Below are 26,526 nucleotides of genomic sequence, written 5' to 3'. Positions count from 1 at the left end.
CTCTCATGTCTGTCTGTTAAATATGAAGTTGACATTACATCAAGCAGCTGGTTAGCTTAGCATGAATGGTTGGAAACAACAAGCTTGTCTCTCTACCAAAACAGAAATGTGGAGAAAAAAAAACAACAAGGGTTAGCTTAGCTTAGCTTAGCTTAGCTTAGCTTATCAGCTGAAAATGGTTGTAAACAGCAAGCCTGGCTCTCTACAAAAACAAAAACGGGGAACTCGGTGCTGGAATATGTCTTGGCAGGAACCAGTGACTTTCTGGAATCTCTTCTACTTGTCTGGCAACCACCCATAAAACCACAAATTGTTTTTAAAGGTTGCTCTTTGTGCAGACTAAACGGACAAAAATAATGTGTTGATTTATGAGCTTTAGAGCTGTAGTTACATTTTGACAGAGCCAGTCTATTTGTTTACAGTTTTTTAAAGCTATGCTAAGCTAAGCTAACCTTCTCTTGGCTGTAGCGTAATATAAAGCATGTGGATATGAGACTAATGTGGATTTTCGAAGGATATTTCCCAAAAAGTTGAACTACTCCCTCAAATAAATCTAAAGTAATAGTGAAAAGAGTCTTGAGTTTGTAGCTGAGCAGTTAGCTCCTTGTTTGTCATTTTGGCTCTTTACTTTAAGTGACTATGACATAGGTGACAGTGGACTGCTGAATTTGACTTTAATACAGTTCCTCTAGTGTAGTAGCTGTAAAACCTTGACTGATGTTGCACTCTTTAACATTCTATAGACAGATGAGTTATTCTGCTTTCTTCTCCACCTTGTTGAAATGTATTCAGCTGTACATTTAGTGCTATATGCTCAGCATTCACTGTCGACTCAGACGGGGATATTGACTGTACTGAGCAATAGTGACAATGTTATAGCCCACCTAGGGGCCTAATAAGAACATTACTGCACCATCTATTGGAATTTGTTAACAGGCAGGAGACGTTTTAGGTCAACAAATTAAGCAACAAAATTTTTATCACTCACAGATTTGTGGGTCAGGTTAAAGCCTTTCACAGACTAGGTCTGGCCCGCAGCCTGTGGACGTAGTTTGACTGTGCTCTAAATTAACAGGCGACCCAGCGGTTTATGGATTAGAGAGACGACGGAGAGTTAGAGACGGCAGGTTTGAGTCCTAAGTGTCAGAATGCAGTAAGTATGACGCTGAGCACCTCTCTGCTGGCAGATTGTAGGTCGCTGTGGATAAAAAATGTCCGCTAAAGGGTACCCAATTTGAATAACATTAAGTCAGGGAAAACATTTTTTTTACCATTGTTGTGCATCTTTTTTTTTGTGCTTATCCTCAATGATACAGAGTCACACAGCCCTGCAGCAATACAGCCTGCAGTAACCAGGGTGGTCAAGAATTGAAAATAGAATTTCTTTGTGTTGCATTGTCCTCCGGAGGTTTTTTCGGCGGTGCACATTTAGATGAGAAATACCATGTGAGAGAGAGATGAGGGAAGGGCACAGAGGGAAATGAGGTTTATACTGATGGTCTGCCGCTGAACAACCTGTGTGGTCCCCTTCCTTCTGTGTGCCTCCTGGGGGTTGACAGAAAACATTCTCCTGATGACATGAATCATGGATGAGTGTGTCTGTGCGCATGAACTTGTGTGGTATTCATAGTATTTCTGGGAAACCTGCTCCTTTAAACCTCTGTCTGTAAGCGTAACAGTGTGAGCTAAACACTAAGGCTACACACATACACACATGGATATCTCCTATATGGCTCCATGTTCAACCCCCCCCCCCCCCCCCCCCTTCATCTCTCCCTCTCTGCTTCATCAATCACTTAAGCTCTCCCACTGCTCACTGCAGAGCTGGACCAATTAAGCCCTCTAATTGAGCCAATTAGCAATTAAACACTCAGATGCACCCCAAAATTCTTGAGGTCCCTCTGGGCACGCTCATGCCTGCCACAGCCTTGGATTTTTAACCAGGATTTTGGCTTGCGTGGACCTCTCTGGCTCCCTGCGTCTGCCTGGGGCTTGAGGTGCAGTTCTAGGGGGCAAAAGGAGACTAGTTGACCCTCTTCCTCTGCTTGTGGATGTGGATCTATTAGCCGTCCACCACTCAAAGACACTCAAGGACTTTGAAGGGTCTCCTCTGACCAGAGATGTGCTTTTTTTTATTAACACCAAGACCTGTTTCCACTCCATATACATTCTCTCACTTCTCATCTTTTAGTTTTTCTCTATTCCTTATCCTTCTTACTCCGCTCTCTCTTCATGTCTGCCTCTCAATCTCCCATGCTCTTTTATGTGTTTTGGAAGATGAAAGTTTAATGGTAAATGTCAGTGTGTAAGCGTGTGTGTGTGTGTGTGCGTGCACGTGTGTGGGTGGAGGGCTCGTCCCTGAGCGAGGAGCAAAACAGTCCGGCCTCCAGACTCTCCACGGTTTAATTAGAGCGCACATTGTGCCGCCCGCTTCTCCACGAGAGGATACACACCCAGACGCACACATGGAGCGCGTGGGCAGCACAACAAAGTCCACACTGAGAGGAACAAAGGCAGGAACCGAGATATTTAGGATGAGCGCGCTGTACCAAAAAAGAAAGACAAAGAGCGATCGCAGACGCCGCACAAGTGAAGTGAATTTAACGCTCGCTCCCAAATTACCGCGCTCTGAAACAACACACGTTCTTTCTTCCTACAAGCTGGCGTACATCCTCCCCTCAAAGAGCTTGTTGTACATAAGAAAACTTTATTATTACACAAATGAGCCTCCCTATTTGTATGTCTTACATCAGCGTGAGTGAGACCGCTCGCCTGCTCATCAGCCTATAGACTCTAATTATCTGCCGTCTTGCCTCAGGACGCTTCACTCCCATGCTTTCACATTCAGACGGCTTTATTTGCAGTGGGAGAAGGGGTGGGGAGGGGGGCTGGGGGGGTTGGTACAGACAACACAAAAACACAGAGCTGCTTCAGTGGGTGCGGGCCATGCAATAATACGGTTAATGATGACTTTGAATGGGACAATTACATGGCGGCGATGAAGCAAGAGGGAGCGTGAAAGAGAGAGAGAGAGGTAATGGTGAATTTAAAAAATCAGATAAGAATGAAATAGTATGTGTGTGTGTGAACATTAAAATACATTTTTTGTCTTGTCTCATACTCATTACTTGTACGGTGTGTGTGTGTCTCGTACCATTACATAACACCACCCACCAATGTTATGACAGAATAATCTCATGCATTTCCAACTCTGGGTCTGTTACATGCGGATTTGCACATTTGCGCAGTAGATTACATGAATGAGCGTACAGTGTGTGGGCATTCATTCATGTGTGGGTCAGTTAAGGCTTACTCTGCGTGTGTGTGTGTGTGTGTCTTTGAGCTCTTGTTACTCTGCATGTAGCCAGAAAGTGTCCCGGACCGTTATAAGCTGCTTAAAGGCGCATATTATTGACCTTTAACCTTACTGGGCAGTGAAAGGCTCACCCTAATCTCCAGTTTCTTCTCTTCATCCATCTCTGTCTACTGTACTATGATCTTCAAAAAGCAGAACTGAAGCATGTAGGAAATTAATAACCGTCAATATTGAGGCATCAGTAGCATCGTTATTAGATGAAGACTTAGGCAGGAGCGTGACTGCATCAGCTGTGCTACATTAGCTCCTGCGTGCTAGGAGCGAGCTGGCAGGTTAAATACAGTTCACCAGGAGGGATTTGGTGCCCGTCCTAACGCAGGTCAGACCAGGACAGGGCCAACATGTCTGATTTAGATTCGTCATGCATAAAATACAGGGAGAGTTATGTAGAAATGTGCACTGGACATGGAGTACACATGAGATACCTCGGGGTCAGATTGTGTTGCGAAAATCAGAGGAGGTGAAGCGTGATTACAAAGATTGCGGTTGTTTTGGTGCTTTTGCTGTTTTTCTACTCACATGCTGCAGGATGGTGAATTTTTTTTATGCGCAAAATGGAATGAGGTGAAGCGATGTTCCCAAAATGAAGCTTGTTGACTTGATTCAACAATATTGTCTCTAGATTTAACGTGTCTTCTCATTTCAACTGCTTTCGTTCCAGGGAATATGTTTTGCTTGGCGACAGTTGAAGGGAAAATGTAGCTTTTACAACATTTAATGTGATGTATTTCTGTTTCAGATAAGCTATAATCTCTCTTATCTTCCCCCCCCCCCCCCTTTATTTCCTCCTTCTCTCTCTTTCTGTTTTTCTCTCTATACATCACTATCATTTAAATCTCTTCTCCTTCCGCTTCCTCCCTTTCTCTTTCTGCAGACTTAAAAAACATCAATCAAATGATCTGGATAAGACGAGACCAATAGGGATGGAACGCAACAGAACCATGGCTGGGGATGCGTTTCGGTCCGCCTTCGCTCAGAATCAGCACTGACCTGGCACCCAAGCCGAGGTCCGACCTCCCTCTCCAGCATCCCAGGGACCCTGCTTTCCCCCGGCACGCCGCTTTACCCTCAATCTCACCTTCACTCAGCGCTCCCTTTCTTGATCAAGCCTCCAGAAAAGCTCCTTTTTGTCTTTTAGAGGTTGCTTGCTTTTGTTGTGTTAATCCCTCTCTTCTACTTTACCTTCCAAATTGTTGGTTACGAGCCACGTTCCCTCTTAAGAAGACAGAGCTACATCCGATTGTACTGCCTTTTTATTTCACTGGACCCAAAACAGACTAAGAGCAGGTGGCTGAACAGTATGAAACCAGTCATGTACCCCCTTCCACTTGCTTCGTGTAAACAAAGTCGACGGGGTCCGTGGACCAGGACGAGCCCCCATAATCTCATGACAGACTGGTGCCTGATGGGGGCACTGGGCCTTGCCCTCCTCTTCAGCCTGGTCTCGAGCCAGAAGATGGACCCTTCCAAACACCCCATAGTCACCACCAACTATGGCAAACTCAGAGGCATCAAGAAGGACTTAAACAACGAGATCCTTGGCCCTGTGGAGCAGTACCTCGGCGTTCCCTACGCCACCGCGCCAATCGGCGACCGCCGCTTCCAGCCGCCTGAAGCTCCGGGATCCTGGCAGGAGATTCGCAACGCCACCCAGTTTGCCCCCGTGTGCCCTCAGAACGTCCACGGTGTGCTGCCGGAGATTATGCTGCCCGTGTGGTTCACAGACAATCTGGACGTGGCAGCCGGTTACATCCAGAACCAGAGCGAGGACTGCCTCTACCTCAACGTCTACGTGCCCACGGAGGATGGTGAGTGGACAGTATTACTAGAAGGGTTGGTTGAGGGAATAGATTAATGACTGTTTGCTAAGCTCTGCCCCCTCAGTTACTGTTACTGTTGCTGCATCTGTCAAATTTTTGCTCAGTAGCGACAGTTTACCAGAAGAAATTCTTAGTAATTTTAAATAAATAACTTCAGATAGAAGTAGACAAAATAATGTTTTAATGCAGGACCGGCTGGCTTCCCACATGGAGAAATGATACATAATGGATGTGCTGGTCATGAAGGGTTTCTTTTTTTTTTAACCTAACCCCACAAAATAGTGGATCAACACAGTGTTTTAAGAGATTCTTCACTTTTTTGGCCTTGTATTTTTTGGTTTTAGAGAGGGCAAAAAAGCAACTACATGAACAGCATTTCAAGAAAATTCGGAGGAATCCGAAGCTCAGTGGACCTGCCATGCCCTTCACAATTGCAAAGCTATGATTGAACATTTACTGTTGAGGGGAGGGGTTTAGCAAATGGTCACATAGGACCTCTCATAAGGGAGGGAAGCCTATGTTGGGAAGTTCACCTAATGTGGAAAAATGTCTAGAAAAGTCCAGTGATTCTTTTTTTTCTTTTTCTGGTTTCCTGGTAAACACCATAAATATTACATATGTGTCTTATACATGGTGACTATGAGACTTAAAGAGTTTTAAAGATGAGGTGTGAGTGGGGGGGTTTTATATAAAACACATAAAAAAGCATTATGCAGAATATCAATGAATTTTTTCAATTACCCCTCTCTGGTTTTACACTACATCCATTTCAAGGTATTATAAAGCAAGAGAAAAAAAGGCCACAACTTGAAGCAGCTTCCAGGTGTTTTATGAGAAAAGGATTAGGTGACATTTGACTTTTCTTCCTTTTTTTTAACCATCAAGAACCCTCTTCTCTCAACTTAGATCTTACCATGGACGTTTTTGTCCGCCTGGGCAGTAATAGCTGTGTGAGGAATAAAAATGAAATACTTCCATTTTGTCAGGAGGTGTGATATGAGGAGTAAAGACTTTCATCACCCCTCTCTCTTTCTCTCTCTCTCTCTATTTCTCTCTCCTTGCCTATGCTATTATAACAAGTTTTTCACATTTGTCTTTTCATTTTTATATCTCTAATATAAGCTGCACAAAGCCGGCGCTTTTCATAGAGAGGAGACGGTAAGAATCATGTTGGCGGGCAGAAGCAGTTTTTCAACATTCATTTGCTTTAGATGACTCTCACTAACACAATCTATCTCTTATAGAATTTTTTTTGACAAACCTGCGAATAAGAAATGCGAGTGTACAAATTCAAGCCGAAAGGGAAAACCGCATCAACTGCTTTTGACGATATCGGGTATCAGCTTTTGTATACCTAATATGTTTGTATTCATCCATGTTTTTCTTACTGTCTACATGTGCACATTTGTATGCATGTCAGCACTGTGGTACAGTGATGAGGTACTGATTTCCACTCTAACACATCGCAGTCTCACTTTCAGCACTTGACTGGACTTCTTTCTTTTTTTTCCCTTTTTTTCCCTTTTTTTTTTTAGCCTCTCACAGCTCAACACCCTCCCTTCCCTTCCACTTCTCCCGTCCAACACTGCAGCTTCAGCCCCTCAGCACCCTGTCATTGCTTCTTATAGCTCCTCGGGTACATATAGAAAACTATACATCAGGTTATGAGTCATTTCACACTGTCACACTCTGGGTTTTTTTTTTCTTCCTGTTTCCTCAGATATATGACTTTGTGGAAATGAGTGTGCCATAAGAGAGATATACACACACACCTTCTGACTTACACATCCAGTGCACAGTGTGTGGATATGTCACACAGGTGTGAAATATTTTCTGTTTGCGAGTGTGCCGAGCTGACATGAGTGTCTATGGGGCCGTTAGACTTTGACCTTCATTCATCAACATGAAACATTAGCAGTCCACCCTACATCTTCACTGTAACACACAATCACAGTGTTAGTGAGGTATGTGCATTATTACCAATACCCTAATCAGTCAAGGGTGTAAGTTCGATTTGAACTGTGGCACATGTATGCACACACACACACACACACACACACACACACAAGCGTGATTCTACAAAATCTTAACTGAACATGCACTTGCTGACTTGACCGAAGCCAGACTTGTATCACGATTTTTCTCTCTGATTCTTACATTTTATTTTATTGATAGACTACTTAACTATAGATCTGAGGCTAAATTAATATTTAAAAATAACAAATCACATTCAACTCCTGAACTCACTGCTAGATCTTTCATTGTGACATCAGAGCTCTACCACAGAGGCCGCAGCTCACCTGCCTGCGTGTCTCGGTGCCGCTCAGGCTGCCGCCGACGGCATTTTCATCAAATCAATCCTCCACAGTCACAAACAAATCAAGCTGCGGCTAATTTAGCTCATAAATAATGTTCACGTCTTAATGACACATACGCAATAATAACTCTGCTCTGGATCCACTCGTGGAAAGAGAGAGGGATGGTATTGAATAGTAATACTTCTCCCTCTAATTTCAAAGATGAATGTTTGGATTGATTCTTATTAGCTAAGCTCAGCTGTTACTGACACTTTGCTTCTTTTTTTTCATAAAAAGAGCAGATGTCTGAATTTTCTTTTGAAAGGAATTTCATCACAATGTCGTGTAATTAAACAGCGTGTCTGAGCAACAATCACAGATTAGGGAACAACACCTAACGCTGAAATGAAACATCAGATCAACAGATGTTAGGTTTGTCCAGTGAAGTCGGTTTCAATACTGTGACTCCTGGAGGGTTTAAACTTTAAATACGAACCTGCTTAAGATTCTTCACTTCACCGACTTCACTGCTGCTGCTGCTGCTGCCAGGCTGCTGCTAGTCAACAATGCATACAGCTTGATGTTAAGGGTTGCAATATAATCAGGTTGTCTTGTCACACTATTTCACCCTTTATCACAATGGCACACTTTTGCAAAAATATTGATAGGAACAATCCAGCATCACCTTTATATTGGTACAGTCTATAACCAAATATACACCCATATAATTAGTGTATGGGTCAATGATGTTTTTTTGTGTCCCTGTGGTTTACTCAATTTTAAAAGGGTTGAAATTTGAAAATAAACTTATGCATACCTTGCACACATTCTTTTTTTGTGGACCCAGCATAACATTTCTGCTTTTAATCCATTTTGAGAGAATATATTAGAAGATTATGGTAAACATGTCTAAGTGGTGTAACCATAAAAACTTTGCAGCAAATAATTAAACTTGCTTCAAAACGCTAAATTCTTCAATTGTTCTAAATATTACATTTAATCTGGGGAATCATGTTTTTAAATTAAGTCTTTTGTGGTTACACCATTTGACATTTTCAGGAGCATTCAGTCTTTTGGTAAAAAATGGTGCAAATGTCATTTCAAATGAAAAAAACCAACAAAAATGCAAAATGTACATTTTAACAAACCTGATGCAGCTTTTAAGACTATTTTTTAAGATATTTTTGAACTGCTCACCTCGCCAACCCTTATTTGGCACTGACCCGTCTAAAGTATATCTTTCTTATTGTTAAAAAGAAGCTGTGGTAAAGCGTGAACATGTTTCATCACTCATCATCAATTCTGCTATATTTATGGTGGTCAAGTCAGGCATCACATTGCTAGCATCAGCACTCTCTCACAGCCATAGGGTTGTCTTTTTTTTTCTTTCCTCTTCCTCTCCTACTTCATTGATTTTAAGTCATTTTCTACTTGTGCAGCTGGAGAGGAGATGAGAGGAGAGAGAGGAAACTAGGAGAGGATAGAAGAAGAGGGGAAATCAGGGAGAGGAGATGAAACAAGAAGGAGAGAGGAGACATTTGGGCAGGAGATCAAAAATCAGTCCATGGGAACTATCGGCTCAGCTCATTGTCACACACACGCGCACACACACGCACACACACACACACGCGCACACGCACGCACACACACACACACACGTCTTCTCTTGTTGTACCGTTGAGTCCACTTCTATTCTTTTTCCTTTTTAAAACATGGACGCTACATCTCTCCGTATCCCAATTGGTGTTACTTCTCTCTGCTTTTTTAGGGCACCCTTAAGGCAGAATTCTTAAAAGCCTTCCTCTAATTTTAAGTGGATTAATCCGGCAGAATTACTTCTTAATGCTGCGATCAGTGCGAATGGAAGAAAGTAGGACACGGACATGAATTTGTGGTGTTTGTTCATAGATAAACAAACATGCTAACATTTGGTGGTTACTTATGGCTCCTTAATTAATATTACAGTGCTTAGTCCAGCCATGTGTTGTCACTTTTACATTAATTCCGCTGCACCCGTGAATAAATATGTTTCAATTGTAATATTTTAGGAAGAAACTAAAATACAAATTTTACAAAATTACACTTGTTACTATATGATTAACAGCAGTTTAATATCATATGCAAATGAGGACTTTAGTGCTTCCACTACATCAATATTTTAGATCCAGGGATGATATTTCTTGGTTCTTTTCTCTAATTTTAAACACTGTTCTAAACACACTAACAGGTGTCAGATGCTGTCAGACAATCCGATAAGCTTCATTTAAAGTATACTGAGGCTGTGTGTCCTTCTAGATATGATGAAAGGTGTTCTCTTTAAACCCAACTTTTGTCATTGTCCCTGTGGTAGTATAGAATACCAGGCCCTAGGACCCAGGGGAACTGGTTATGCCCTCTGGCAGGCTGCTCCTTCACAGAATACAGCGAAGGAGGGGCTCCACCGGTTCCCCTGTAGATGACATCCCATAAATCATAGCGAGAGGTTTTCATCTGGCTCCTGCAGAGTCACGGCGGATCGATGGACGAGGGAAAGGGAGGGAAGGACCAGCCGCCGCCACTGCTGCTGCTGCTGCTGCTGCTGTTGCCTCAGGCCCACAGATAAACCGCATGCATCTCTCAGCAGTCAGCAGCCATTAACACAGAGCAAGACGTCATGGTGAATAAGCCGGAGTAGCTGCACTCAGCAGCGGTTAAATGGGAACTCGCTGTAAATGTTAACCAACGCACAAGACCTCATATAGCTGTGCTTTGTACAGTTAGGCAGAGTGCATCTAAGTGATGGAGAAAGCATTGCTTTGATGTTAGCAGAAACAGATTTTCTCACAACACCTGCTGAAGCCTGAATAAACAGTCAGAATCAACCAGAGCTGGATGGCTCAGACATCCAGCTGACGTCCAGATAAAGTACTTCTCCTTTTCAGAAGTCTATTCCTACACAAAATCCTTCATGATTTAATGTTACCCTCAGCTCTTTACATTTATAACTCTGCTTTTTTCCCCTCCTTTCACATGTGATTTCATATAAAACTCCTCAACCAGGCATTTTCCACACAAAATGTCATGATCATGATCATCCCAAAAAATGTTTTGCATATTTCCCGTTGTCAAGGGCAGAAAACTGGAGATGTATCCTGGAGGAAAACATTTTTTATTATACTGTAAAACCACTCTCTACCAATCCCTGTGACCGTTTCTCATTGGCTGAGGGGCCTCTGCCTGTGTATTGTTAGACACAATTTTAGAGTAAAACTCCACCAGTCTTATAAGAACTTTTGTGGTAGTGGAGCTGGGTTTTAACCCCCATAAGATGTTAAAAAGTGCCTTTTAAGCTGCTAGTTCTCTCTCAATTAATCCTGTTCGAGGAGGGTGTACATCGGTTTTGCCAGATAATCCTCCGAGATTTGAACCGCTAACCTCAGCGTTATCAGCTCTGTGCTTCTCAGGTTGAGCTGCGGGGTGCAAGCTGGGGGCCTGATAAATTATTCCATCAGATACTTCATCTATCTCCATGCATCAAACTCAAACTCCCACATCTCCCCTTTCTGCAATATTTCAATTTCTTTTTAGGAGATTCATCAAGAAGGGTTCGATACTAACACAATAACGTACACAGAGAGCTGAGAGCTGCGCTGCAACATCAGCATCGCAAAAAAAGGGGCTAGAGATAAATAAATAAATAAAAGAGGTAAAAAACATACATAATATAGAAAGAGAGAGAGGGCCAGCATGCAGGAGTGGAAATATGATATATATTTCTTCTGATTTGAGAAAAACCTTGATTATTCTGCTCCATCTCTTTCTTTATGTCACTCTTTTGTGTCGGCAGCCCCAGTCGACACCCTCTAAAGAACAAAAATGGGTAAAAAAAAGGAAACAGATCAAAATCTTTCTGCAGGCAGAATATACTTCCCCTAGAATGAACAATTGCTGTTACATACAGTGTAGGTGCCTGTAGCTCACAGGGGAACTCATGAAATATCCACTGCCGTTTCCTCACCCACGCACATACTCCAATTCACACGCCAGAAAGTTTTCTTTTGATGTTAGCGGACTAACCGAAGCTGACAGAGACAAAACCGAGCTTTTAATAAAAAGACAAGGCCGCAGCGAAGAGCAGAGAGTCAGATTTAATGTGTGTAATCTCTATGTGTGGTTGTCATTTTAAGGAAGACGGAGGTCAGAACAGAAGGGGCCTGTGGTCTAACCCTTACAAACCCAATCTGACAGAGTCCATCTTTTCTTTTTGCGCCTGCTCTCATTTTCCACCTCCTCCTTCTCCGTCTCTCCGTCTCCTCTGCTCAGCTGGTTCCTCTCTGCTATGCGCTCCATCCCGAGGCACACTGGAGCAGACAGCAAGTGGCCAGCTCGGTCAAAGGCTTTGTCTTACTCCGGGAGGTGGTATGGTTGAAGGAAGAATCAAATCAGCCAGGGTCGGTCACTGGCTTTGAACTTTTCCATTCATCCAAATAGGATATTCTTACACAGTAGATACCTAGAAAGGCCACCAACAGCCTGAGCACACAGGGTGTCTGCTGGTCCCTGAAAAGTTTGACAAGGACTCAAAAAGAAAGTTTCAAGACTTTAAAGGATTATTTGTACTTTTTTTTTCTTTTGCAGTGGAACTGAATTCTCAATCAAAGAACATTATTTTCTTCCATTTCACCAAATGTGTGGGTATCAATGTATATGTAGGTTTTCCCTTTCATAATAGAAATACAGTATAGAGTATAGTTTAAAAATTGGGATTAATGGTACTTAAAGAATAATTTTCGCTTTTTGCCAGCAGCTAGATGAGAAGAGCAATGCCGCTCTTTATATACATGGTTAATAGTCCAGCAATTTCATGGTTGGGTGCCGTAACTTCCCGGAGTCGAACCGCTGGTTTCCTGGCAACCGCAAAGTAGTCAGTAAAACAACAACGTGTTGTTTTTTTACACTTTGGTTTTAGTAGGGATTAAACAAAAAGACATAAAGTGTTAATTAGTGCACTTTATAGGTTCTGCTGGCATTATTTTCACGCCTTTAGTCAGAGCCAGGCTAGCTTTTTTTCTTTTATTGCCAGTCTTTATCCTAAGGTAAGGTAAGGCTTGCTGACTGAAGCTTCATATTCATCGGTGTCAATCTTCTCCGCTTACTAAATGTCATCGAGAGAGTGAATCCAAATACAGAAAGCATTAAAAAGTCTTACATAGCATTACATTCAGCTTCCAGAAAGGTGTAGATAGCTCATTATGGAGCCACAGAGTGTGGATTTATTGCGTGTATTGTTTTGGATGCGGTCTCCATGACGATGTAAATGTGTGGTTCTATATGTGAAGGACAGACAGGTTAAGTAATATGTTTAGAGCATTAAATCATGTTTGCTTCTAGCTTCTAATGAGAAATCATGTCAAAAAATGAAGAAATTGCATATTTGTAATGGAATGAGTGAGTTAGAACAGAAAAGGGAAGCTTTTTCGGTGGGTTAAACAGTAGTGTATGACGTACATCTGACTTGATGTTAAACCAGAATAATCAGATTATATACCCCCTCTAGGAACTTGAATGAGAAGCAAAACATTTTCAAGACTAAAACAGTAAATCCAGTTTCTATCGATGTACCTCTAGGTTTGTTTGACTTCTGAGAGGCACTGAAAGCAAAGCGATTGTTAGGTTGTTCTTTAAAATGGACATTTACATGACAGAAAGCATTCAAACATGTCAGCGAGGGCGAGGTTCCCCAGGGAGAACAAAAGCGTCTCTGTTTGATACTTGCCAGAATTTGGACAGTGACATCCCTCTTTTTATATCACAGAGCTACGATATCCAACCATGAGATGTGAGCTGAGAGGAAGAGAAGGATGAGGGGAGGAGGTGCAGATTCTTTTTTAAAATGTTGACTGCTGAGGTGGCACAGACTGTGGGGGTTTGATGGACTGTTGAAATCTAGGAAAGGTTGTTAGAAATGTGTCCAGAAGTACTGAAGCTAACACATCTTACAAGACAACTCTTAGCTGCACAGACAAAGAGAGGAGTTGGAAAATATTAGAACAGGTGTCTGTGAGTGTGAAAGAAAAAGATGGTTGTTGTGCGTGATGTAGCATTATGTTAAAATCTTATAGGGTGTGTTAGGATTTGATTATCTGTGGAATATGTCTCGATATATGGGATACAGTCCAATTTTTACTTGGTTATGGTTTTAAAGGCTCTGAAATCTGAGTCTATCATTATTTTAACCAATCAAACCCAGTAAGTAACATATCATTCAGGACCTGTAGCAGCATATTTTTCAAGTATGACTTGATATCAGACTCCTGATTGAGACTATTGTGAGATAATTCTACAAAGGTAGGACGTTTTAGGAAATCAGACAGTCTCACATGGTTTCCTAACCCTACACATTTAACTTCAGTGAACTGACCTGAGTTATTCTTGAGGGAACAGTTCTCAAATATCTGATTCAAGCTCAGTGCTGGAAGAGAATAAGTTTTTCTTGGTTCTTGGTGCTTCAGTCCCTCTTTCACCAAGAACATCTGAAGCGTAACCATCTTTGCACATATCGATAACAATTGGAGAAAATCATTTGCATATTTCACTCAGTATCTTTACTCATTCTAGATGCAGCTGTCTCGTGATGTGATAACACGACTGAGACCGATCACACTGCCAGATTATGATATCGATCACATTCCGAGGCGTTGGGTTATCCTGTGAAGGAGGTTGAGAAGCAACAGAGTAGTTAGCGATAGAGACGCCGAGATGAAGAGAAGATGAGAAGTGGCGAAGACAGGGTGTTCAAGGAGTGCAGAATTTAGATCGAAGACACAAGAAAGAGGGAAGTGGGGCGGAGGGGTTGTCTTGGCAACCGTACACCGCTTCCTGTATCTTCCTGTCAGGGCGCGCATCAAAGGCCGCATGCATTTTGCCTTTCCACTAGACTCTGAATGAAGGAATTAGCAAGGGCTCAGTTCCAGCTATTTATAGCCTGTAAGCCCAATAGATGGAGAGAGAGAGAGAAACAGAGAGAGGGTATGTGAGGAGGGAGTATGTGTGGATGCATGCGTGGGTGGGTTTTAGGATTCGGTGGGTGTGTGTGTACGTATGTGCATGAACGTCACATGATCCTAATAATCTCTGCGGTGTGTTTTTAACGCATCCTGTCGCATACATGTAGGTCATCCGTTTGATCGACCCTCCTCTCCTCACCCCATCTCTTTCTCTTTTTCACTCACTCAGCTCATATTATCTTTCTCTTTCATGCATCGCCACCGTTTTCATCCATCCTCTCTTCCCTTTACATTCCCCACCATTTTGCCTCTCTCCTCTCCCTCCCTCCCTGCTTCCTTTTCTCTTTAAGCGCATCCCCCTCCCCACCTCCCGCCTGAAATTCTCACAGCTTTCCAGTGTCATCACCATATGCTTTGGATGAGCAATGAAGGCAGAAATAGGATTTAGCTGTAGACAGTCCATTTAAATGATCTTTTTAGCCTCAGGAGAGTGAATTGACTTTACAACAGTACTTAAATAATAAGCTCTCAGGGTTTGACTATCCATGTTCTTTTGGCTTGGCTTCTGGTGAACGCTCCAGCACAATCTGGCATATCATCTGAATTCACTGGGGGATTGATGAAGTACATGTAATGGGACTTGATGAAATCTGAGGCACCCTCTCCTATCAATTAAACACCCCATTAAAAATAAGCACCGGACCACAGGTGGGGCAGAAGTTCAAAGTCATGCTGATAAACATAGGCGCCTTCTGGCTTCAGTTTCCAACCCAAACTACTCTTGATCCAAGCTGAAATATCATCAGAATTTCAAGTAAAGGCTGCTCTCGGTATTTTTAATGAGATAAAAAGATGGGGTAATTTGAAAGGGGGCATGTTGTAAAAAACCCACAGACAATTATCACCTGATTCCAGCATGATTTCCTGCAGCAGTAGGCAGTTGTTTTCAGCAAAAAAAACCCTCCTCAAAACCCCTCGGTATGTTACCTTCCCAGCACCAAACAGTTAGGGTTGGTGTTGGTTTTCCAGTGCACAACTTCACTGTTTTGGACCAGCATGATTTCCAGCAGCAGTAGAGAGTTGTTTTTCATTAAAAAAAAACCTCCAAAAGACCCACGGTATCTTATCTTCCCAGCACCAAACAGCTAGGGTTAGGGTTAAGGGTTATGGTTAGTTTTCCAGTGCACAACTTTGCTGTATGGTCCAGCAGGATTTCTAGCAGCAGTAGAGAGTTGTTTTCAGCAAAAAAAACCTCCAAAAGACCCACGGTATCTTATCTTCCCAGCACCAAACAGCTAGGGTTAGCGTTAAGGGTTATGGTTAGTTTTCCAGTGCACAACTTCGCTGTTTTGGTCCAGCAGGATTTCTAGCAGCAGTAAAGAGTTGTTTTCAGCAAAAAAACACCTCCAAAAGACCCACAGTATGTTACCTTCCCAGCACCAAACAGCTAGGGTTAGGGTTAGGGTTAGGGTTACGGTTGGTTTTCTGGCGTGAAACTTCACTGTTTTGGTCCAGCATGATTTCTAGCAGCAGTAGTGAGCTGTTTTCATCAAAAAAGCTCCAAAAGACCCACCATATGTTACTTTCCCAGAATCAAATGGCAGGCAGACAAACTTATCCACTTTCTGGTGAACATAGTGGAGCTTCTTTGAGTTTTTCACTTCATACGATCAACAATGAGCTGAAGCTATTTCTACAAAAGTGACTTTAGAAGCTCCATAATCTGTGTTACACACAAAAAGCAATGCAATATGGCTTTAAATATGAATTTAAATGCTATTTAATTGCTATAATATTTGCTTCATAACATAATTGTATTGTCTCCTTTTTTATAGCTGGATGTTTACCTGCAGATTGGTTGGATAGTGGGATGGTTTGTTGGAATAACATCATTTCTAACACAACCTTGTTGCTCAGTAGTATTTCTACACATCTTATCAGTTTTAATAGTATTTTTATTATGTAGTCTTGCTTGTCACATCAAATCCTCACGCAGCTGTAACACCTTCTCTCACTCTGACAACTAACAGACAGGATTCAGGCCCGTCATATAATGCATTGCAGCAGCGGACAGTCATAAATTTTCCGCAGCTCTCGGTGTGGTCACCTTTTAATTAATCCTCCGGTTTATTGATACAGTTCACATTCTCAGCTGCTGAGTCAGCCGTTTGGAGCCGGCGAGGTCAGCTATCCTGTTACCGTGTTGTTGATGGGAGCGGCAGCATTTGAAAATGACCGAGCAACGCTGTGAATGAGAGATAAGCCTAAGAGTATAGAAATAGGGTTGTGCAGTGTAGGAAGATTTTTTTATTGATACATAGGAGTGAATTGTACTGTTGAATTAAATGAAATAGTCTTTCATTGTTTTATTTTGAAATAGGCCTGATATCATCTCCATTACATTAGTTTCCACCAACAAACATGCAACTGCTTGTTTTTGATGGCTTACAGCACAGCCTGTGTTCCCTCTGTCCATGGAAATTGGAAACAGATCGTGTTCTCAGACTGCAAGTGTTATTAAAGTGATATTAAAGTAACCTTGAGAAAAGAAGATATAGGAAGATCAAAGAGCCCACAACCTGTAAGGCGCATAGCAAAAAAAAAGCAGAATTCAACTGTCTGGAGATTAATAACGGCTCTGGTTTGCCTCAAGGATAAATTACTGAAGATGTGCCTGTATGCAAACACACACACACACACACACACACACACACACACACACACACACACACACACACACACACACACACACACACACACACACACGCACTTGTTGGTACATATACACACACACAAAAGCCGACACCTACACACTTGTTGGTACAGGGACACAGGCACATACACATTCACTGTGTTATAAGGTATGAGGCTTTTCTCACTTTGTACGTACCTCCCACCTGCCTCTCTTTTTCGGCCACACACACAAACACCCACGCTCACACATATACATACACATGCACGCACACACACACACACACACACACACACACACTCCATCTCTTTCAATGCAGCTCAAAGAGCCATCTCTTCAGGGCTTCTGAAGCTGAGGTGGCCAGTGGCAGTGAATGCAAATTAGCTTTCCCCCCCTTCTGGACACACACACACCCACACACACACCCACACACACACAGCTCCCTTTGCCAGATCTGGCTGCTCACAGTGCCTCCCACAACACTGAATTGTAAGGGCAGAGAGAACGAGGGGGTGGGGGGGAAGGAGAGATTAAAAGAAAGGAGGGATGGAGGAATAGATAGAAAGAGCAGGAGGTTATCCAGAGGTAAGGCCCCATCCTCTGGTAGAACAAGTCAGCTGATACATTCATGCAGGAGAAAGTCAATGCGTCAGTGCAAATGCAATTCATCACTAGTAGGCAAGAGAAGCTGCTAGGTTAAAGCTTAGTATTAATGACTGCAAGTTCAGTTTAATCCATAGAGTTGTGATTTCATCATCTGTGCAGCTCCAACACCTGGGCCACTGACACACTCACACACACTCAATTTAGCACACAGATGCAGATATGCTGATATATACACTCCACATGTGTGTGTATGTAGGTGGAATCAATCCTTCACTATAAGGACCATACAGTAACAGTCGTAACACAATAAACTACAACAAAAGTGACGTGCTGTTTAACATAGACAGTAATCACTCCCTACAGGGCTATTATACAGAAGAAATCCTCATTTTGTTGCCAGGGAAAGCTTCATATACAGCACAGCCAAGCACATAAGTAATGCATGGGGAACAGTGTGTGTATATATATATATATATATATATATATATATATATATATATATATATATATATATATATATATATATATATTACACAGGAAATGGCAGCCTTTTTTGATTGATTAGTCTTTAAGTTTAAAAAAAATGATAATGAAAAATGAAAACAAAAATGTAGCCAACTGCTTACCGAGCCACAAAATTATGAATCAGTGTCAAAATGAATGTCACAATGCAAAATACTATGAAATTAATCAGCTAGATTCACATATATATATATATATAATATATACACTACACTATGTAGACTGGTAATACAGAATAACAGCACTGAATGCTGAAATGCACCTTCTGATTGAATTAGTCCTTATGCTATTCTGCAATGTATAAAAAACAGTACTGTGCAATCAATGGGCACTAACCAAGAACTTATTGCCATTGTGCATTGTGCGGCCAGTCAAGCAAAGCAGCGCAGGAGTCATTTAGCCTGTGCTGCATTTTCACATGAGGTAAAACAAACACCCAAGAACAACAGCATACACTGCAAACTCATGTCAGCTCACATTTCAGGACCACGGAGAGCGCCGCAGAACACAACCCTGACACATGCATAGTCAACCAAATCTGAAGGCACTTTCTCCTCTTTCACTATTCGCCACTGTTGAAATGCTATGGATAGAAATACAAAAACAGTTTCTCTGCTTATTTTTTCACCTTGCATGATAGTTAGCTCTCAATAAGTGGCAATAAATTGTGCAGAAGCCATGAACAAAAGTATAAAAAAGTCAAGGTTGTTTCCACGCACTCAAGCATAGATATGTGGTGTATGACAAGTAAATATCTAACCATAATGTAGGTCTGGTTAGTCAATACACCTTAATAAGGTGTCCACCACAGTTAAGGAGCTATTCTTTGAGGGTACTTCAACATAAAATGTGTTTCTTTTCATTAGGTGCCAGGTCAATGAAACCTTTTATTACTAATTCATGTTTTTATGAAAAATTCCAATCAAATAGTCACAGTTCATATATCTGTCCCCGCTTGATTGTGCAGTAAATACAACAGCTCCTGGTTTAGTCTCTAGGTGACACAACAGATTACACAGTTGGCGTTTTGGTATGATGTAGCTTGGGGGGTGGGGGGGGTGGGGGGTGGCTTGAGACAGAAAGAGATGGCAATTGAACTGTCCAAAAGCATTAAAATAACACGCATTCTATTATATCACTGCTGTCAACGCCGCCTTATTTCCCAGTAGACTCTTTTATTTTTTCGCGTTCAAGTTAAACAGGATTTCGACTCCCCTTTTTAAAAGACGTCAGACGTGGGACAAATGAGTATAAATGGAAAATCTCTTGTGGTGTCATAACTGAACGTTAGCAGGCGTATTTATTTAAGAGTGGGCTTTTCCTTTAATGGAAAGTGTAAAGATAAGGACAGATGAAGAGCCAAGGGAAGACACGGAGAAAGTTGAAAACACTGCAGACACATGCAGGAGTCACATGGCCATGCGTCTACATCTCGGTGTCCCTCCTGGGCCTTTGACCTAAATTACTCCCCGTTCTCCATCTTGGCACTCCCTCAGTGTTTCACTCTGTCAGCATTAGGAGCTCTGCCTCATCCGCTCACTGGTTAGTAATGTCCCAGTGCTGCAGCCCGCGGTGGAATAAGCTCTTACAAGGCCAGGCTGAGAGGAGGAGATGGATTTAGATGGAGGCAGGCAAAGGGTCAGGTCTAAACAAGCTTTGTCGTACACTTCTTTGTGTCAATACTCCCAGTCCGGTCACATTGAGACATACTGATACCGCTGTTTCCACTGATAATACCCCATGTGAGTATTTGTAGAGGATAATATTAAGTAGCATTTAACTGCTTACATTGGGTGCAACAGTAGTGTAGTGACCCACAGGTGGTCATTCGGGTGGGTCGTAATAAAATCAGTTTTTTGACAAATTGTAGTGTTTAATTTGATGTCACATGCTTATTATTATATAGTTATAGTCATGTATTTTTAAAATGCTTCAAAAAATGTACTAAAATACCAAATTTGTACATACACTGCAGGCGCAAAGTAGCCTGACAGAAAAACGAGGTCCACTTACACAGAGAAATATGATCTTTTTCAGGCGTGAATACATTTTAATGTGACTTATAAAAAGGAAGCTAAAGGGCAACGAGAATGCTGAGCTTTCAAGTTTCATCAGGAGCCATTAATAACACCATCAAACACATCATGTTTAATTAGGAAAGTAGTTTAAAAAACACGCACACAAAGGGCAACCAATTTACTGCATACTGCTGTTAGGAAGTGAGTACAATTAACTGATACATAATTAGCCTGATCGGCCACCGTCAGTAATCAATACAAACACACATTATTAGACCTGTAAAGCATTCGTCAAACCAATAACTAAAAGCAGTCAGTGTCAGACAAGCTTATCATACTTGAGCAGTTGCCTTGTGTTTCTGTGGTGGTGGCAAAAACTTAAAAATATTAAAAGTTTGAATTAAGATGAAGCTCCCTGTGCTCTCTGGTGATAATATTACACCAAAAAATACATTCCTCCAGAAACACAAGATAAAAGGTGTCATGTGTGGACAGTCTTCTTGTCATTTGGCATCAATATAATCCATAAAGATAAACTGTATTTGCCTAGAAACTTTACATCTTGGATTTTGTTTGCCTCTGTTGGTTAGCTTAAGAAGTTACCTTAACCATAACCTTAGTAACCACTAGGCCTGGGTATCGTTTAAAAAAATTACGATACCAGTACCAATCCATGTCAAAATCTACTGACTCACAGTGTAGTATCATCAGCAAAAACACACGTTGTGTCCCCTGGATGTGCCAATAGTGAGTTTATTTCTTAAATCCTTTAGGAATTGAATGCATCAGAGATATAGCACGCATGCCTAGCAACATCACTGCCAGCTAATGACTGCTAATGTTTGCTCATTTAAGATGATTGACATTATGGAGAAAATTAGTAAGACTCTTCTTGTGCTGCTGTTACATTACCTTCTGGCATATCACAGATAAACTATGTTGTAGTTTCATCATCATTTATCACCAACTAAAACAAGAATCTAACACCAGCGTTCATCACCAGAGACATTTGTAATGTTTGGTGATGTCTTAAAAGTAACTGATTAAAAAATATTACTTTATATTCGTTGCTTTTTAATACTGATAATTTAAAACACAGACCCTCTTCGCCTGGTATCTGTTTTAGTATTTGACACCATTACTGTAACTGTACATTTGAACGTCTAATTGAGAAAAGGATAGAGAACAGGAGAGGAGAGGATGCTGCTGTGTGTGTAAAGCAGCAAGAAGAGTTGAAAGCCTACATGGATAAACAAACATCGACAGTGATCTTGGATCATTGTACAAGGTTACTGCACAGATCACCAACAAGCCTTTTGGTTAGGGCAGAAGTAGCCCAGGGGTTGGATGACTCTTCAAACACACAAACAGATTGGTTCCTTTTGTTTTTTTCACAGGACGGAGGCAAGGAAAGACAATATACCACACAGATTACCTCACAGATGAAATACTACAGGAAATGGCAACAGTGCAGCTGAGCCTGTCGGCATTTTGATAGCTCAACATAACAACCTCTCTCCATATTTTTCTTGTTTCCCTTTACCTTCTCCACCTTCCCCGTATGTCAGACAACATAAAGAGTCTTCGCTCTTCAAAGGGTTAGCACAATAAAGAGCACGAGCAGCTCGGCTGACAAAACTGGAAATGTCAAAATGGTTAAAAAGTGAGCTTTTCTGAAGTTGCGTCTTATCTGTTACACGGCGAGACAAACAGCGGGTGTTGTCGGACAGACACGGGGTATCATGGGAGATGGCAGTGAGAGTCTCTTCGGTAATCTATCACCTCTGGAACAGGGAGAAGTCACGCTATTGAGACTGGGGAATACACTGGCTCAGCACACACAGGCACAAACATACATCCTGTCAGGCCTAATTATATAAAACAAAGCAGTCACTTGTTGTTGAGGTTGACCCAGTGAAAACGTCTACCTACTTTTCAAAGGTGACCATTTACCTTACTTTTATTAGGCTATTAGAGTAGTTTGTTTGCCACAGTGGATAAGCCACCTCTGATAGTGTTTTCTAACATCAGATTCATAGGCTGACAGTATAGTTGTTTTACTGAATCCTACAGGGCCCAATTCTGAACATTTTGCCCAGTTTGGATCAATACAGCACCAACACAACACTGGGTTAATGTTACCCAGAGAACCACTTCAGCCAAGAGGTTGTTTGACACAATTTTAGTGTTTTTTTTTGGTTATTTACTCAAACTAAGCTTTTTATACTCTACTATTGTTAACCTGTAGGAATGACACTGTGCCTGTGGGACATTTCAGCCTTGGTGGCATTATTTTCAGGAACACTTGTACTCACTTTGGGGTTGTAAATTTGAAAGACTTACATTTTAAATGACTAAAAGGGTTAACGAACAGTAACCTTCTCATTTTTGGTACGCTAATTTTCAGGCTTGTGCACAGAAATATGGTTGCCTGGTAGGTTAAACCATGTGTGTTATAAAGTGTTCGAAACTTGTGTGGCGTTTAAGGGCATACTCACATCATTTTGTACAAGAAATAAGTGTTTAACCAACTCTTGTGTGTAATACTGGACCAAAAAAAAACAGATTTCTACTTTGTAAACATGGTTTATTGGTCCCATGTTGACCCAAACTGGGTAGAATTTGAACTCTGATATTTTCGGTGTGTAAAAAGTGAAGTTGGAGATTCTCTTTTTACCAAATATCTGTCATTTAACTTGATAACTGCAGAGTACAAGTAACACTTGACAAGACTCCCCACTCACTTTAGAAGCCATCATTGGATAAATGTATAGTGCAGAAACAAGACAACAATCAAGAGTTTATTTTTTGGTTGTGTCACCAGCTCACAGAATGGGCGTTAATTGAAATAAATGCTTGCCAACTTAAACATGTTACAGCTGGTTTTAAACACTGATCATTATGCAAGTTATAATTAAGGCAGCAGCTTTTATAATTTCAACATAACACTCTGTCAAATTACAATCATGATATATATATATAATATATCTTAATTGTGCATCATCACATCTCATAGACCCAAAACATCCTCTCACACCATAAACCTTGTTCACAGTGCGAGATATAATAAACTGACATTTCCCTGATGGCGTTAAAGCTCATCACTCTCCGAGACCAGACACACACATCACTGCTGAACCGCAGATATATATACCGGACCAGTGTAAATCAATGTCCAGAACGAGGGGGGAGGGGGAGGGGGGGGTAGGGGGGTGTTTTTCATTAAAAGTTGTCAGTGCAGTATTTACACCGGGGGATTCAGAAGACATATGAAGTTTTGTAACTATTGGATTCTTTTTCCTCTTTATTTGGTCACCTTATGAAAAGTTAATGTAGCCGCTCACATTTTCCGTTTTTTGCAATTATGTTCAATATTCTTGGTTGAGAACGAGCAGAATTTATAGCTGACAGTGTGAGAGGGTGCTGCCAAAGCCTATAATAATTATTTAATGACTGTGTGGTAATAAAACCCTCTAATAATTCTATAGTAAGTTTACTGCTATCCAGATTCACACTCAAATCTAAACTCTAAAAGCACACATTTGTCTGTGTAATAGATGCATGAGTGCATGAATAGATAAGCCTACAAGTGTGTGTGTGTGTGTGTGTAGGTGTTTGTGTGGTATGTGTGGTGTGTAGGTGTTTGTGTATGTGTGTGTCTGGCTACACAGGTAGAAAATGGCTTTAACCTTCATGCCTACTCGATCATCACCACTCCGTAAATGTCACTCCATCTGCCTCCCCCGCCACTCTGTTTACCTCTCTTTTTCTTCTCTTTTTGCTTTCCTATAATCTCTCTATCTCATTCTTGTTTCTCGCTGTCATCTCTTTATCTTTGCTCTGTATATCTCTCTTATTTCCCCTCTCTACCGCCGCAACACCTTAATCCTCCCAAGGCTCCTCTCTGCTTTTTTGTAACTTCCTCCTCTTGCTCCTTTCCCCAATCTCTTTCCTTTCCTCCCTTTTCTTTTTTTCCACTTCGCTTGCATCCACTTTTTTATCTCTCTCATTTTCCTCCCAACCCTTCCACCTGAACAAACACCAAATTGCTTCATCTTTATTGTCTCTTTTCGACTCCTCTCTTTCCCTCCCTCCTTCATACGCACATGATTTTGAAAACCCTACGTCAGCACCCCATTTCTCTCCTGTCCTCTCCATCCTTCTCTCTCTCTCTTCTTTTTTTCCCCTTTTTTTTCTGTCTACTTGATTCTCCTCCTTCATCCAGGTCGGATCGATATTTCTCAGGCTCTCAGTCGGAGACTTGAGAATGAGGCACCAGGAGGCTGAAAAGGTAGAGGGAGAGGGAGTGATAGAAAGAGAAAAATGATGTGCTGAAAATAGACAGAGGGAACAAGGGTGGGAACATGGGTGGCCATTGTGGCAGTAACATGTGAGAACATCATGTCTTACTTTTCACCACAGTTATTTCTAACTTTGCATTGTAATTGGCTGTCAGTCATTTCTATATATCTATTATAGCACCACCTACAGCATGTTAGCATTACTTTGCCTTATTCGCCATGACTAGCAACGCGCTACCAATGGCCGCACACGCTGTAGGTTAAGCAGCATCATTAGAGGTCTGTAGGCAAAAGTGATGATTCTGTCAGATCTATAGACTCATCTGAATGAGCCTTAAATGAGCTGAAGTTGGTGTTTAATGAAGGACACAGTTTACATCATTAATACGAGGCAGTCGGAGTCAACCAGCTATCAAATATGTTGCGTTCAGGAAAAAAAAAAGAAAAGAAAAAAACCCAGCACATCTAAAGCTTACATTAGCCACAGCATACAGTCAGCTGCTAATACTGTAGAGTCTCTCTGATGCTGCAGTAAAGGCAAAGACATCACAGGTGCAGCAGAACACAGATGAGAGTAAAATTTAATATGATACTTCATTAAATTCTCCAGTTCTTTACAAAGGTTTATTTCTTGTGAGATCTAAATAAACTTTCTCATTAAGCAGCTATTTGTGTTGTTGTTATCTTGGAATCTAATTCTAACTACTGCTATTAAACTATAAAAGAAATGAGACTGAAATATTGGTCAATATGTTATTTTAAATGCAGAGACTATAATATTAGCATAATATCAACTGGTAATACAGAATACCAAAGATGTGTGTTTCAGGTAATAAAAAACTGTGTCTCCATTGCATATTTTCTATATTTTTTCAACTGTGAAGTATAGTTTTTGGTCACAGCTCTTTGATATTTAAATTTAAGGAATCTTTATCAAAAATGTATGTTTTTATAATGTGTTTAAAAATGATGAAGTCATAAACAAATTGGCCAATATAGTGTTATCTGATTTTTGGTACCCTAGAAAAAACCCAAAAAAAACAAACAAATTTCATTAGTAGTATAAATGAATTTAAAAAAAAACACTTGAAGTCATGTTTTACTATATGACTGATGATCACCTACTGTTATGTATTCAGCATTAACAACAGGAGGACATATAGCCACATGTTTATGATGACAGTAACATCTGGACACTTACAACTAGAGTTAAATAGTTTCAAATCTGGCTAATTGGTAAGATACCTTAAATAAATGCCACAACACAACTCCTTTAAACTTCACCATCTTCATCTATACATAAATGTTGATGCCTCCTCATTGTTTTTATTTATTTGTGGCTCTCTTCAACACATCCAAAGTACAGTTAGTGCAGCTGCCAACAGTCACAGGATGTTTCCCCCTGTTTTTTTATTCCATTATTTGATGGCTCAAAAAAGAACCCTTGTGGAGAACAGATATAAATATCTCTTATATATATTTACAGAATCTTCTACGCACATATATATACAATTCATCCTTTTTTATTTATTTGCATATACTCGCCTGAGAAGCATACACAATGAGATTAAAGCATGCTGAAACCTGCTCCAGCACACCAGCCTTAAACAAGGACAGAAAAGGGAACTATAAATAATTTTTAGCACTTAAAAATCAGGAGATAGGCGGCGTGATAATCCTAAAATAATCAAACACTTCTACAATGTGATACAGTCAACTTTTTAATATGTGCTGCTGAACTTGTCTTGCAGTCCTCTGCTCGTGAGAGGAATCATTGTTACTTGTAATCCTCCAGGAGATACAGAAACAGTGTGGCAACCAGTCAGATAGTAAGTGTTGAAATGAGAGTTTTTGGCTCTAACAGCTACAGCTCCTCTCTTACCTTTGTTTGTCTTTTGTTAAACCTGC

General features: G+C 41.1%; 1 protein-coding gene across 1 annotated transcript in view; it reads left to right on the top strand.

The window, feature by feature from the left end:
- Positions 1-4,658: 4,658 nt before the first annotated feature.
- Positions 4,659-26,526, top strand: part of nlgn2a (neuroligin 2a) — a 108,832-nt gene continuing 86,964 nt past the window's right edge. Inside the window, 1 exon segment of the mRNA XM_062444364.1 lies at positions 4,659-5,184. Within this exon segment, the coding sequence (XP_062300348.1) occupies positions 4,677-5,184 (508 nt within the window). The 5' untranslated portion in view covers positions 4,659-4,676.

Source organism: Scomber scombrus, chromosome 23 (genome assembly GCF_963691925.1).
Source record: "Scomber scombrus chromosome 23, fScoSco1.1, whole genome shotgun sequence".
NCBI classification, from domain to species: Eukaryota; Metazoa; Chordata; class Actinopteri; order Scombriformes; family Scombridae; genus Scomber; species Scomber scombrus.
Note: the sequence above shows the minus strand (reverse complement) of the source record. Positions and strands in the feature narration are given on the sequence as shown.